At 43.0% G+C, this 14,317-nt stretch overlaps 1 protein-coding gene across 6 annotated transcripts in view; it reads right to left on the bottom strand.

Annotated features, from left to right (window-relative positions):
• DOCK3 (dedicator of cytokinesis 3) overlaps positions 1-14,317 on the bottom strand; it is a 474,713-nt gene that overhangs the window by 406,424 nt on the left and 53,972 nt on the right. For all 6 annotated transcript variants that reach the window (XM_029052765.2, XM_029052763.2, XM_029052762.2 and 3 more), the window contains exon 2: positions 13,177-13,260. In XM_029052765.2, the coding sequence (XP_028908598.1) occupies positions 13,177-13,260 (84 nt within the window). The remainder of the gene's footprint in view (positions 1-13,176; positions 13,261-14,317) is intronic.

Here is a 14,317-nt window from a genome sequence, read left to right on the forward strand (position 1 = left end):
CTAGGACTTAAGTCCCATGAACAAGGATCTACAATTCATCCAGCCGCTAGGCCTAACGGTCATTTAGGCATTTTTTTCCCTAATTTAATTGCGAGTTTAGGTTAAGACCTGTACCTACCCCAGCACTTAGAACACTGTTGACACATAGTAAGCACTTAACAAATTAACAAATGCCATTAAAAGCATTAAAAAAAAGAGACCATAAAATGTGCAGCTACTTAAGGCCCTAGAGCTTGGTGGTGGCTTGGATTTTTGTCCCTGCAGTCATTATCATCCTGAAATCTCTACTCTGAAAGAGCCACTCCTATCTGGAATGATTTGTCCGCCTCCACTGTCTCCCAGTAGAGATGTATTACTTGGGCTTTGTTTCCCCATCTTTAAAATGTTTTCTCTTTCATTCTCCTTGCTTAGGAATCCCCACCTTCAGTTCTCAACCAGCTTTGCAGACCTTCAGTCTGCTCTGAAACTTGATCCAATGCCTTGTTGGCATCACACTAGGCCTACCCTTCTCCAGAAGGCCGTGATTTGCGGTCCACTTCTGGGTACTATTGGTGAGTGTGCTGCCTGGGCAGCAGAATTCAGGGCGAGCATACAGCTCTGTGCCACCAGTGAAAATATTTTTGTTGTTTGTCAGGATTCCGAGGCACAGACTAGCACACAACCTTGATCTTCTTCATGTTTTTTGGTTAACCCATTGAGTTTTACTGATTCTACAGAATGGGTCATAATCATTTGCATGTCTTCTTAACAAAAAAAAAAGCGTGTGTACTTTCAGAGCTCAGTGAACAGCATAGAGCAGCTCTTGCATAAGGTTACAAGGACTTCAGTGATTCTCATAGCTTATTGAGATGGAAGAATTTGCCGGAGGACAAGAAGCGTATCCTAGCATCACTTTTCAGGTCCCTTTTTGTGTTTACAAGCATGAATGCATAGGAGACTGGACCAATTACACAAATCTGCTTTACTCCAATGGTAACGGGGAAAAGATCAGACAGGGCACCTTCAATTCCAATGTGGCTAGCGAGGACATTGTGAAGAAATCTTAATAAATCCTTCAGGGCAGCCAAACACATATAGTTGCTGCCAGAGCCCAGGTCTACTGATGGCGTCAAATGGTTTTATAAGGGCCCCGGACACCAAATCAACTGCAGTTTCCATGGTTAGATAAAGCGCTTCTGGGGCTTGAAATGTGAAAATAGAAGAAAAACAGGAGACTTGGATTCTTTCACTTATGCAGTAATTTAAATAAAGATTCTCAGAAACGTTCACTTGAATAAAATCAGGCAGGGGCTGGGCTTTAACACCCTGCAACATTCTGCTTTAATGTTGGGGCCTGGCTACTTGCCAGAATCTTGGCATCTCAAAGAAAATCTCCACTATAGATCAGACCCTCACACAGACAGCCCCTAGTGGATGAGCTCAAGTGCTCTGGCATGCTTTGCTTCCCAATTATGTTCAGGCAGCTTGCTAGAACTATGGTATCTCAAAGAAAATGTCAAGTCAGTGAACAGATCTACAAAAAAGCCACCTTCTAAGTGGACTTGAGTCCTGAGACAAATAAGGCTGCCTCACGGAACAACTCCTGAATACTGATTCTACTACCTTATAGTTCTCTGCAAAGTTTAAATGCTTTAAATTTAAGCAAGGCAAAAAAAAAGATAATTTTAAAGAGCAGGAAGGTACAAGTGACAAAAATGATAGCTCTGGTCTGAGCGCTCCATCTTTCTTCCTACCCAATGTCTCGGTAGATTTTGGCTGGTACTGGGACAAACATCAGTTCATCTTCACTATTACTCTCTTCACCCAATGAGAGGAAGAGATTTTAGAGGCCGTGACACTGCTTCTCTATGTTAGCTTCTTCTTTGGATTGGGAGCTAGCCCAACTCTCGGTGGCTAACCAATGATGCTGGCAGCTCTGAACTCCCTCTTTACTCCCTCATCAGTCTTCATGGATTCTGGGAGCTGCTCTGAAGTCTGTCAGGGTAAATGGAGAGTCAGTGAAAGGATGAAAGTGGAAATGTATGAAATGTTCCCTGTCATTCAGAAGCACAAGCTGTTGATATCTGGGCTCCCGGGGCAATCTCACAAATGGCACTGGGGACATATGGCTACAAAAATGCTGGTTTTTGTCTGCAACAGAGTAATTTCCCCTAATGGTAGGTTAGTGTCTAACATTAGGTTATCCCCGTGGAACACTTGGTCCAAAACAATTTTATACAGGAAAATTCCTTTCATTTAATATGATCTGTTTCAATCACGGCCAATCATAGAATCAGTTCTCCTACACTGCATCAAGAACAACTCACACTGCAGTTTTCACCATGTCACATGCCACACACGAGCTCATAACCATTTCTTCCAACACCGCATTGAGCTGAATCCAGACAGACGTGCATTGCCGGAAGAACGTTGCTTAATTCAGCCTTCCCATTCTAGCTAAATCACATAGTGAAAAAACACACATTTATGACAGTAGTGGGAAACGAAGGATACAACTGAATTTTGTGTACGGGGCGAAAGAGAGTTGAGGGGTTTAGAGGGGAGGATGTGGGATAGTACTCGCAAGTAGCGGGCAGGTTCCAAAGAGCTACTTGGCCAAAATGCCCCATTTGGAAGCCTTTTCAGCCTTGCTTGGAAATTCTCAGATCCTGGCGGTTCTCTCCCGGTTCTCCTCTCACCTCTCTGACCACTCCTCGTTCTCTTTCTGTGGCTCTTCCTCTGCCTCCCACTCCTTAACTGAGGTAGTCCCTCAAGGCTCAGTTCTGGGTCCCCTTCTATTCTCCATCTACACCCACTTCCTTAGGGAACTCACCTGCTGTCATGGTTTCAACTACCAGCTTTACACAGATGACTCCCAAACCTACCTTACGAACACTGACCTCTCTCCTCTCCAATCTCCTGCCTCCCAGACATCTCTACATAGATGCTCTCCTGGCACCTCAAGCTCAAGTCCACAACTGAACTACTCATCCTCCCTCCCCAAACCTCTCCTTGTGCTCACTTTCCCATTATTGGTGACAGTCTTGGCATTATCCTTGACTCATCACTCTCTCTTTCAACCCCCACATTCATTCGAACACTAAATCCTGTTGGTTTTCTCTTCGCAACATTCCCCAAAATCCAGCCCATCTCCATCCAAAATGCTACCACACTGGTCTAAACACTTGTCATTTCCCAACCCACCTACTGCATTAGCCTCCTCACAGATCTCCCTGCCTCTTCCCTTTAAAGCTATCTCATTCTGCTGCCCAGGTCATTTTTCTACATTATTTTATATCTCCCCACTCTTCAAAAACTTCCAAAGGTTGCCCATTCCTCTGCATATCAAGCAGAAACTTCAGTCCATTGGCTTTATGGCAATCAGTGCTCCCCACCCTACTTATGCTTACTCCTTTCCCACTACAACCAGCCCATACATTTAACTCCTCTAATGTCAACCTATTCACTGTGCCTTGTTCGCATCCCTCTCACCATCTATCACTTGTTCATGCCTTCCCTCTTGCCTGCATCTCCCTCCCCCTTCACATCTGGCAGATGACTGATCTCCCCATCTTCAAAGCCCTATTAAAATGGCAACTTCTCCAGGAGGCCTTCCATAATTTCTCTACCCTATTTCCCCCCACCACCACTCCAGCAATTCCACATCACCTAAGCACTTGGGTATTCACGCCCACATACACCAGCACTTAGGTACAGATCTTTATAGTTTACTGATTTCTCCTACCTGCTATTTATTTTAGGGTCTGTCTCCCCTGATAGATTGTAAGCTCCTTGACAGAAGGGTTCGTGTCTACTATCCCTATTGCATTCTCCCAAGACCTTAGTACAGTGTTCTGCACAGAGTGCATGCTCAGTACTACTTATGGATGGTCAGGGACTCAGGATGGGTGAGGCTGAGAGTCCAGCTTACACCACTGTAGGGGCAGTTGGTCTCCACCCCTACTGTTGGAAGGGACTTCAAGTAATCATCTAATCCACCCCCCTAACTTCAAGCAGATGAATCGATAAACTATCCAGGGTGCCTATTTTCTACTTAAAGATTCTTCAGGGATAGAGATTTCACAATCTCCCTTGTAGTCCATTCTAGTGTTTTATTATGCTGATAAGAGCTTGTGATTAATTGAAATCTCTCCCTGTTTTAATTTAAACCCATTTCCTTTTGCTCCGTCTTTAGTGAACAATGGAGAAAGAACAAGTGGTCACAGCATCCAAGCCATGAAAACCCTTCAGTTCCGTGAAGGCGCATTTCTTTCGCAGCCCAAATACCCCTATGCTTTTAACCTTTCCGATAGGGCCTATTTTTCCATCTTTTTGATCACTGTTGGCATGCTTCTTGGGGGCCTCCCCTGTTTCCCTATTTAGGCATATAGTAGAAAAAGAGTTAGTAGTCACGGCACTTGGAGTCATGATGCTTTTCGTACCTAAGAATACCGCCTCCATGTTATTAATAAAGATACTGATGCACCCTACCTGGACACCACTTTCCCCTATTATTGACTCTCTTTAGGTGTGACTTCAAGATGCCTTGGGCACCCACCAATAACCTATACTTTCCTGAGTATAAAGGAGGGTGGCTCTGGGGAAGGACTCAAGTCTTACTAATGCTACATATATTGCTTCTACTGAGAAGCAGCGTGGCTTAATGGAAGGAGCACAGGCTTGGGAGTTCAGAGGTCATGGTTCTAATCCCAGTTCCGCCACTTGTCAGCTGTGTGACTTTGGGCAAGTCACTTAACTTCTCTGGGCCTCAGCTACCTCATCTGTAAAATGGGGATTAAGACCGTAAGCCCCACGTGGGACAACATGATAACTTTGTTTCTACCCCAGAGCTTAGAACAGTGCTTCGCACATAGTAAGCACTTAACAAATACCAACATTATTATTATTATTCTACCTTGTCTTTGTAGTTGGCCACTATCACAGATAGAACTTAAAATTAGCCTGATGCAATTTGCTCTTCACAAAGACATGTTTGATGCTTCCAAGAATTGTATGTTCTTTTAGGCAGTTGAAAATTGATTGATCATCTATTCTGGTATCTTCCCAGGTATTGATGTTAAACAGTCCAGAATGAAATGATCTTTTCCCAGAAAACCATTTTCCCAAAACAACATCTGTGTTTTTCTAATCTCCAGACATTCCTCTATTCTCTATGGGTTTTCAAAAATAATAGCTAGTATTTCGGCAATAACATTTACCAGTTTGACCTTCCAACCCATCATTGCAAGTTTAATTGCCCAATGCTTCCTGAAGTTGCAAATCTGAAATGAGACTACCTACACACAGCTTTGATTTTCAGTGATGATGTAGAAGGTGGCATTATCTTCTTGTCAAAGCAGCCAAGTCAGAAATCGTAAGGTTCCAGACAACAATCACATCACCAGAAGATATGTAATTTAAAAGTTGCCAAATTTTTATTTTTTTATTTATATAAAATGAAACAAACTGCCACCTTCATATGTTAATGACATTAATTCATTAAGTGTCCAAAATACTTTAAAGCCTAAGGCCAAAAATGAGATATTTCCTAATTTTTTTCTAAATCCACCCCTATATTCCATGGTCACTGTATCAATCTTGTTTATAAGCCACTTCAACCCCAATGTTCTAGAGTTTATATCTTGCTTGTCATTGTCCTGAAATGATGATGATAATGACAATAATAATAATAATAATAATAATAATAATAATGCTATGTGTCAAGCACTGTTCTAAGCACTGGGGTAGACCCAAATTAATCAGGTTGGACACAATCCTTGCCCCACATGGGGCTCACAATCTAAGTAGGAGGGAGAATGGGTATTGACTCCCCATTTTACAGTTGAGGACACAGGCACAGAGAAGTTAAGTGATTTGCCCAAGGTCACACAGCAAGCAAGTAAAAGAGCTGGAATTAGAATCCAGGTTCTCTGACTTCCAGGCCCAGGTTTTTTCCACTAGACAATGCTGCTTCCCTCACTTCCCTTCTCTCCTTCTACATTCTAGCCCGCACACTCCACTCCTCTGGTGCTAACCTTCTCACTGGGCCTCATTCTCATCTGTCCTGCCCTTGACCGCTAGCCCACGTCCTACCTCTGGCCTGGAATGCCCTCCCTCCTCAAATCTGCCAATCACAACTCCTCCCCCTTCAAAGCCCTACTGAAGGCTCACCTCCTCCAAGAACCCTACTTAAAACTCACCTCCTCCAAGAGGCCTTCCCAGACTAAGCTCCCCTTCTCCCTCTACCCCCTCTACTGCCCCCACCCTTTCACCTCTCCGCACCTTAACCCTCTTTTCCCCCCATCTCCCTCTCCTCCTCCCCCTCTCCCTTCCCATCCCCTCAGCACTGTACTCGTCTGCTCAACTGTATATATTTTCGTTACCCTATTTATTTTGTTAATGAAATGTACATCGCCTCGATTCTATTTAGTTGCCATTGTTTTTACGAGATGTTCTTCCCCTTGACTCTATTTCTTGCCATTGTTCTCATCTGTCTGTCTCCCCCGATTAGACTGTAAGCCCGTCAATCTATCTGTTGCCGACTTGTTCATTCCAAGCGCTTAGTACAGTGCTCTGCACATAGTAAGTGCTCAATAAATACTATTGAATGAATGAAAGGCCCCCCTTTTCCTCAGCTCCCTCTCCCCATCACCCCAACTCACTCCTTTTGCTCTACCCCGCCTCCTCACCCCACAGCACTTGTGCATATATGTACACATCTAAAATTCTATTTATTTAATGCCTGTTTCCTTTTTGATGTGTATATGTCTACAATTCTATTTCTTTATAATGATGCTACTGATGCCTGTTTACTTGTTTTGATGTCTGTCTCCCCCCTTCTAGACTGTAAGCCCATTGTGGGCAGGGATTGTCTCTACTCTGAATTGTACTTTCCAAGCGCTTAGTACAGTGCTCTGCACACAGTAAGCGCTCGATAAATACGATTGAATGAATGCTCTCCCAAATGCTTAGTACAGTGCTCTGCACATAGTGAGCACTCAAATACGACTGATTGATCATTCCTGTCTACAGGCTGCATCTATAGTTAGATACATATCTGGACTACATGTATGGCACAACTTTTATGGAGGCAGGCACAACAGTCAAAAAGTAGGAAGAAGAAAGCGGCAGGAAAGGAAGAGACAGAATGATAGACATTCAAGGCAGTCAGAAACAGAGACCAACAAGATGAGTGTGATACAGAGGAGACGGACCCATTCGTTAAGGTCATTTTCTGATTAAGCAATAAAAGCAACATGGAAGGCAGAATAGAGTCAGAGGGAGTGCACTCCTTCCATGTCTTCCAAAGAGCACAACTCCTAGTTCTGGGCTGCAAGGGCTGCCACTATTCCCTGGGAATTCTGACATGGAGCACGACATTAGCTAGACTTAATCTGACTTGAGGGAGATTGAGGTAGACATAAGGAAGGACTTCTGGCCTACAAAGATTATTAAAAGGCACAGGAGTTACCAAGGGAAGTTGTAGAATCTCTTTCTCCTGGAGAACTGAGTATGGATAATCATCTCATCAATGACCTCCTCCTCCATTCCCCTCCACTAATCCCCACCACCCTGATCAGATCAACCCCCTCGCTGTCTTTGGAACTTTCATAGAGATTGATTTATTGTTTTATTGATTCATTTTTTTCCTTACTTTTGTTACCAGTAGAGTATACGGCTTCTCTTTTTTCTCCACGTGACTAAGATAATATGGATAAGGTGGGCCTGCTGGTGGCCATGACTGAGCTCACCCACAAACAGATCAGGTAAATGGATAGGACTTAATTAGTAGCACAGAGAGAAAAATTGCATACAGAATATTGAAGGAGAGGTTAGCAAAGTAACTACCTACAGCTCCTGAAAGTTTGTAAGATTGGTTAACAGACCAGCTGCCTAAAAATCAATCTGATCGCTGGCCATGTGATGGGTCAGATTTGGCGCTTTATCCCAGATGTAGCTTGGAGAGAGAGAAATAACTAACTACAGGTGGTGGTTCTGGCTCTCTCAAGACAGGAATCAGACCTGCTATTCCACAGCCAGTTCACTTTCTTGCTCAACCAGAGCTCAGTACCCCCAACTCCTAGTGGGAAAAGGGTTGTTTTTTACACCCTACCAAGAAGCTGCATGGACAGAGCACTGGCCTGGGAGTAAGAAGGACCTGGGTTCTAATCCTGACTCTGCTACTCGACTGCTGTGTGACCTTAGGCAAGTCACTTCTCTGGGCCTCAGTTACCTCATCCGTAAAATGGGGATTAAGACTGTGAGCCCCATGTGAGACAGGGACTGTGCCCAACCCGATTTGCTTGTATCTTCCCCAGTGCTTAGTACAGTGCCTGGAACATAAGTGCTTAACAAATACCATTATTATTATTATTATTATTATTATTGCTGTTACTGGCCAAAAGTCAAAACCTCCTACAACATTCCAAATGACCCTGGAATATTGGGGCAGATATGGCCTGAACCAATCCGGTGATAAACTGACCTGGAAAACAAGGAATATGGGTTGTTTACCCAGTTTCTAATTGTGGCTACCCTGGGCATTTAGGTGCCCATTTTTGTTTTTAGAGGAACAGATCTTCCTGCCTTCAATCCTCAAGAACCGTATCCTTTTGCTTAATGCCTTTATTTTCCTCTTATTATACATGTCAAAGACCATTGCCTTTAAGGACCTCTTACTACTTCAATTCTACTTTCTTTCACTATTTTCTATACTTTGCTCTAGGTCATCTCATTATTTCTGAGTGATAGCTTTCTGAATAAGCAGCATCCCTCAGTTCTCATTTTCCAAATCTGTTTCTGTTTCAATTTACTGGCAACAATTATCTATTGGCCTACTTTCTGAGTATATTTTAATCATGTTAATGATATGCAATACACATGCATAATATATATATGAAATTGAGGTGGCATCAGCCTATATCACTTTTACAGTTATATACACTGGAGGATGAATCACTCACCCAGGAAGAGTCCTCCCCAAATGTTATCACTAGTAAAGTGCACAATATGCACGTCTCTGAATTATTTCTGACAGTATTCCATTAAGAAGATATTTTCATTTGCTAAATCCCCATATTGTTCTACTTCAGGTGCTTGGATAAGTTAAGAACAGGGATGGATTCTCGAAGGAACCCACTGGGACAATCTTACTGTGTTTGGAATTTGACTGTCAAAAATAATTCTGCTTCCTGAAAGCTCAAATTCTAGGGATACTTACATTTCTAAAATTCTAAATGTAAATAATCCTTCCAAATTTGACCATTATTGGTGCAATTCCTATAGTCCCTTCCAAACCTTTGTTACTCTAAGAACTCACAAAAGGGAGCGTTTTTCTCTGAAAGATTTAGCTCATTTATTCTATCACTTCTCCTGAAAAGATGGAAAAGGAATCAATCTTATTTGAGCACCAATTGTGTGCAGAGCACTGTATTAAGCTCTTGGATGAGTACAATAGAGTTAATAATAATGATGTTATTTGTTATGTGCTTACTATGTGCCAGGCACTAGCAGATGTGATTTCTGTCCTCAAGGAGTTTATGACCTGGGGGGGGGGGGGACGACACTAAAATAAATGACAAGAGTATAGAAGATACATATATAAATGCTATCAGGGCTCATGAATACTTAAATACTTAACTGACAGCTGAGGGACTAGCATACAATCCAAGGAGAGTAGAAATCAATCATCAAAGACCTCCTTGAGATGTGATTTCAGAAGAGCTTTGAATTTTAAGGAAAACTGTGGTCTGTAGATATGAACACGGAGGGAATTACAGGCATGGGGGAAAAGGCGTGAGCAAGAAATCAGTGGTGGGAAAGATGAGAATGAGGCACAGCGAGTAAGTGATCTTGAGAGGAACAAAGGGCATGAGCTGGGTGGAGTTGGAGAAGAGAGTGGATAAGTAGGAAGGAGAGTTGGTATATCTTCATATTGGCTAACAAGCTACTTGGCCATTATTTTGTAATAATCTGGCTTCTCCCTTGCTTCTTTGCCTCCTCCTTGAAGAACTTCCCAACCACAATGATCTTCAACACTTCAGTAGACAGTTAAAGATGAGATTAAATAAGGTTTAATTGCTAGGAGAAACTCTTACTACAGAGAGATGCAGGCTTCACATTCCCAAAGTCATATTAATACTAGTTCAACTCATGCCTGAGTATGCATTTACACCCTCCCTCCTCCCCCCCGCCTACACACACAAGGCTATATCCCCAGCCTGCTCTTTGTCATGTTCAGTATCCCAGTCAGGATCTCTTTGTACGGAGGGGGCTTCCTGCTGCACGAACGGTCTCTGAAGATGCACAACCACCCAGTGTTCAACTTCAATTGTCCATCTAACCCGAGTGATGCTCTTCAAGGGATAATCATTCCAGAATTGGGTCCTAGTGGAAGATACTAGAGGGTCTTTTGCAGCATCAGCCACAAATGACCAGCCACTGGTATCCTGGTGAAACCCAACTCCTTCCCCAAATTGCTTTACATTCTGCTCCTATATTTAAGCGCTTACTATGTGCCAGACACTGTACTAAGCACTGAAGTAGGTATAAACTAATCAGGCAGGGCACAGTCCCTGTCCCACATGGGGCTCACAGATTAGGGAACTGAGGCACAGAGAGGCCAAGTGGCCTGCCCAACGTCACACAGCAGACAAGTGGCGGAGTCAGGATTAGAATCTAGGTCCCGCTGACTCCCAGACCCATGTGCTCTATCCATTAGGCCACGCTACTTAACATGCTGGGCTCAAGACACTCTCCCCCTAGGATTCTGAAACGGCCCCCTTTAAGCAATAGCAGTAACAGAGGTTATTGTAGGTGTGTGGTGTTGAGTTTTGACAACTTGCCTGCAACTGTGAAAACTATTGCCACCTATATCAGCACTGTCTGACATGGTGCCAACTCTAAGGGGGATGGAAGGATACGAGGCCTTAGAAACTCTCAAAGCCAAATCGAAAAATGAGCTAAAAGTTTCCAAGTGGAGTTGAAAATCCAAAATATGCACTGACCTGTTATCTCTGATAACCGGCCACTACTCTCTAGGTCCATCTCTCAGGCTACCCCTTCCTTCTTGAACCCTGCCTCATTTTAATCTCAAAATGAAAAGTTGGCATCTATGTCCTCAGAGATGAAGACGCACACACACACCCCACCCCCAAATTCTCACTTTCAGTCGTCTATGCTCCTGCTGCCCATTTACAGAAATTCCACTGTTCATTTACACCTCCACTAAACAGTTGGCAATTGCAGGAAGTAAAATCCAATCAGCTGCTTTTAGCTCCAGCGAAAGATTTGGAAGGAGAGTAAAACTATCTGTATCCATGGATTTGTGTTGGGGACAGTGAAATAGACTAGATGAAGATTTGCAGTATTTGCCATTACTGGAAAGGGACAGATGTCTTTGATGACTATATTGAAAAAAGAAATAAATTTTGCATTTTAATCCAACTCTTACCATAGATCTTCTTTGGGAAAACCATTTGACCACAGATAAGGACAGAGAAATATGAGCACTGTGTGGGATAAGGATTATCTCTGACCGGATTAATTTCTAACTACCCCAGTGCTTATTATAGTGCTTGGCACAAAGTAAGCGTTTAGCTAATACCACAGTTATTATCATCAAAGAGAGAAGGGAGCAGAGAGTGAAGGGAGAGGAGATGGTGAGCAGGGTAAGTGCTCTGCTTCAGCCCTGCACCACCATGGCCCCCACAGCGTGGCTCAGTGGAAAGAGCACGGGCTTTGGAGTCAGGGCTCATGAGTTCGAATCCCAGCTCTGCCACGTGTCGGCTGTGTGACTGTGGGCAAGTCACTTAACTTCTCTGGGCCTCAGTTCCCTCATCTGTAAAATGGGGATTAAGACTGTGAGCCCCATGTGGGACAACCTGATTCCCCTATGTCTACCCCAGCGCTTAGAACAGTGCTCGGCACATAGTAAGCGCTTAACAAATACCAACATTATTATTATTATTAGACTGTTCCACTTGGGGCCGTGATTTTTGCTGCTGTTGTCTGCCTCCCCTGGTCCCAGGAGAGCATTCCTTCCCAATAAGGACTCTAAAGCCGGGCTGGAATGGTCCCAGGAGGTAACAGAAGAGGTGAGCCGGGTGCAGAGCGACACCAGGGCACACACGACTTAAAGCGTGTCTGCCTTGGGGCAGACACCACACCACACCAGCATCCAGCTGACTTTGACCTCAACATCTCAACTTCTTGACCTGTAAAATGGAATTAAACAAGGCAACGTATGACAAAAGCAGCTAAAATATGTGAGTTCATTATTTTAGGATTTACATATATTATATTTAAATCCTAAAATAATGAACCCACATAATTTAGATTTTTTATAGCTTTATAAATATTATATTCACATACATGTAAATCCTAAAATAATGAACCTATAGAGAGAGTAAATAGGAACATGCTAAATTTCTAAGATACAATTTAATACTGCCTATTCAAACTTCACCAGAAGTTGCAACTGTACTTCAAATGGTCTCTCTTCAATATAATTGTTCCATTGGGATTGAATCCAAGGAAGGAAATGTAAATTGCCTTCTACAAGATTATTCATACATACACATACTTTATATAATATATATATCACATATATGATACACCCACACACACACGCTCTCTTGGCTTTGGCTTCCAAGTCACTCTATACTTTCTATATTGTAACCCTCAAGTCCAGAATTGCAATAAAGCTAAAATTCATCCTGGACACACTCAATGCACAACCTTTATTCTAACTTCAAATGGCAACAACAAATTAGGCAGGGATATGCAGAGTTGTACTGGTTGTGAGGGTCAAGTGGTTTCTCTACAATTTCTGCACATCCCTAAGCACCATCTCCAAGCCCAGGGCAACTCATCTTTGTTCCAAGTAAGACTCGGATATTTGGGCTCATTACATGTGATCAAAACTGCCAGGAAGAGTCACAAAACACAAACAGGTTCCCATATATCCAACAGATGGTTATCTTAAGTACTCTGACCCCCTTTCGACTGAATTGGTGCCAATAACGCTGGAGATTTTCTGTGGAAAACTGGGTCAGAATGGATTTTACTCAAGTATTTTGGTCATCTGATGCATCCTGGTCTCAAAATGATCTGTCTAAATCTGGAGTAAAAATCAATGTGCACATATATCTGCTGGAAATATGCATTATACACATGTATATATTCCATCACACCAACCTTCACATTTTTCCAGGATCTGGACAGTTTCTCCTATTTCTAGGATCAAACCTTGTGGAACGGTTGCACGAAAGCTGCATATAACTAGAAAGACAAACAGAGAAATTCAGGTTAGTTGCTTCTTTTCATGGAAGCATGTTTAGCATCACAGAAATTAATCATTTCCTTTTTCCTATAAAAACTCCTACGCTTTTCTGAGAAAAAAAAACTCCTCCCTTTAGCCCTATTCCTAATGGTCATCGAGCCCAGCAAATTAGGTACTGCTCAGTCATAAATTGACTACCTTTGGAGGTACACAAGGATACATTTCAAGACACTGTAAGACCTGTCCAGCAAAATACTGTTTCCCCAGTATCAAGTGGACTTTATGACTAACAGCTTAAGTGCTTCCTCAGTGGGAAGTCCACGAGCACAATAGAAATGCTGTGCTACTAGATGCCAATGCCTGAAAGAATTCCTGGCAGCCAAAATTAGGCTCCTGGATGACACTGCAGACATTAAAAACATTTGGGCAACCCTTTAGGATGAAGTAGAGGGACCCTGATGTAGCCTCCAGAAGGGGACCCTCAGCCTTCTGGGGCTTTCAGGGGTCCCTGAGGGATAGATAGTGGCTTTTCCCTGCCAGCCGGATAAGAATGTAAATATTAGTGTCAACACATTCAAAGGCACCATGGGATTGGTGCCAGTTGCAGCTTTGTCCCATCCTTGTAGTAGCATTTAGGATACAATTCAGGGATCCTTAGTGGGTTGGGAAGAAAGGAGTGGGGAATGGGGGCAGTGGGAGGTAAGGAGAGTTTCATGGGTAAGGGAAGGTGGACGGGTGACCATACAACTTGACAAAATTGCCCCCATAGTCTATTTGGAAGGTACATACCATGAGGATCTAAAGACTCAACCCAAAAGTTGTCATGTCTAACAACACAGCTGTCAAGCCCATGACAATGGGATGTTGTTTAGGCTCTCTGAGTAATACTCTAATTGTCTTCAATATCTGCTCATCAATATTTACTGAATGCTTCCTGTGTGCACAGCACCTGTACTAAGCACTTGCAGGCACCTTTTAGATGCAAAACTTGATTTAGAAATGGATGGTGTTGATGTCAGTGAGTTAACTCTCTAATTCAGAGGAATCATGGTGCAA

This window comes from Ornithorhynchus anatinus, chromosome X2 (genome assembly GCF_004115215.2).
Source record: "Ornithorhynchus anatinus isolate Pmale09 chromosome X2, mOrnAna1.pri.v4, whole genome shotgun sequence".
Lineage (NCBI taxonomy): Eukaryota > Metazoa > Chordata > Mammalia > Monotremata > Ornithorhynchidae > Ornithorhynchus > Ornithorhynchus anatinus.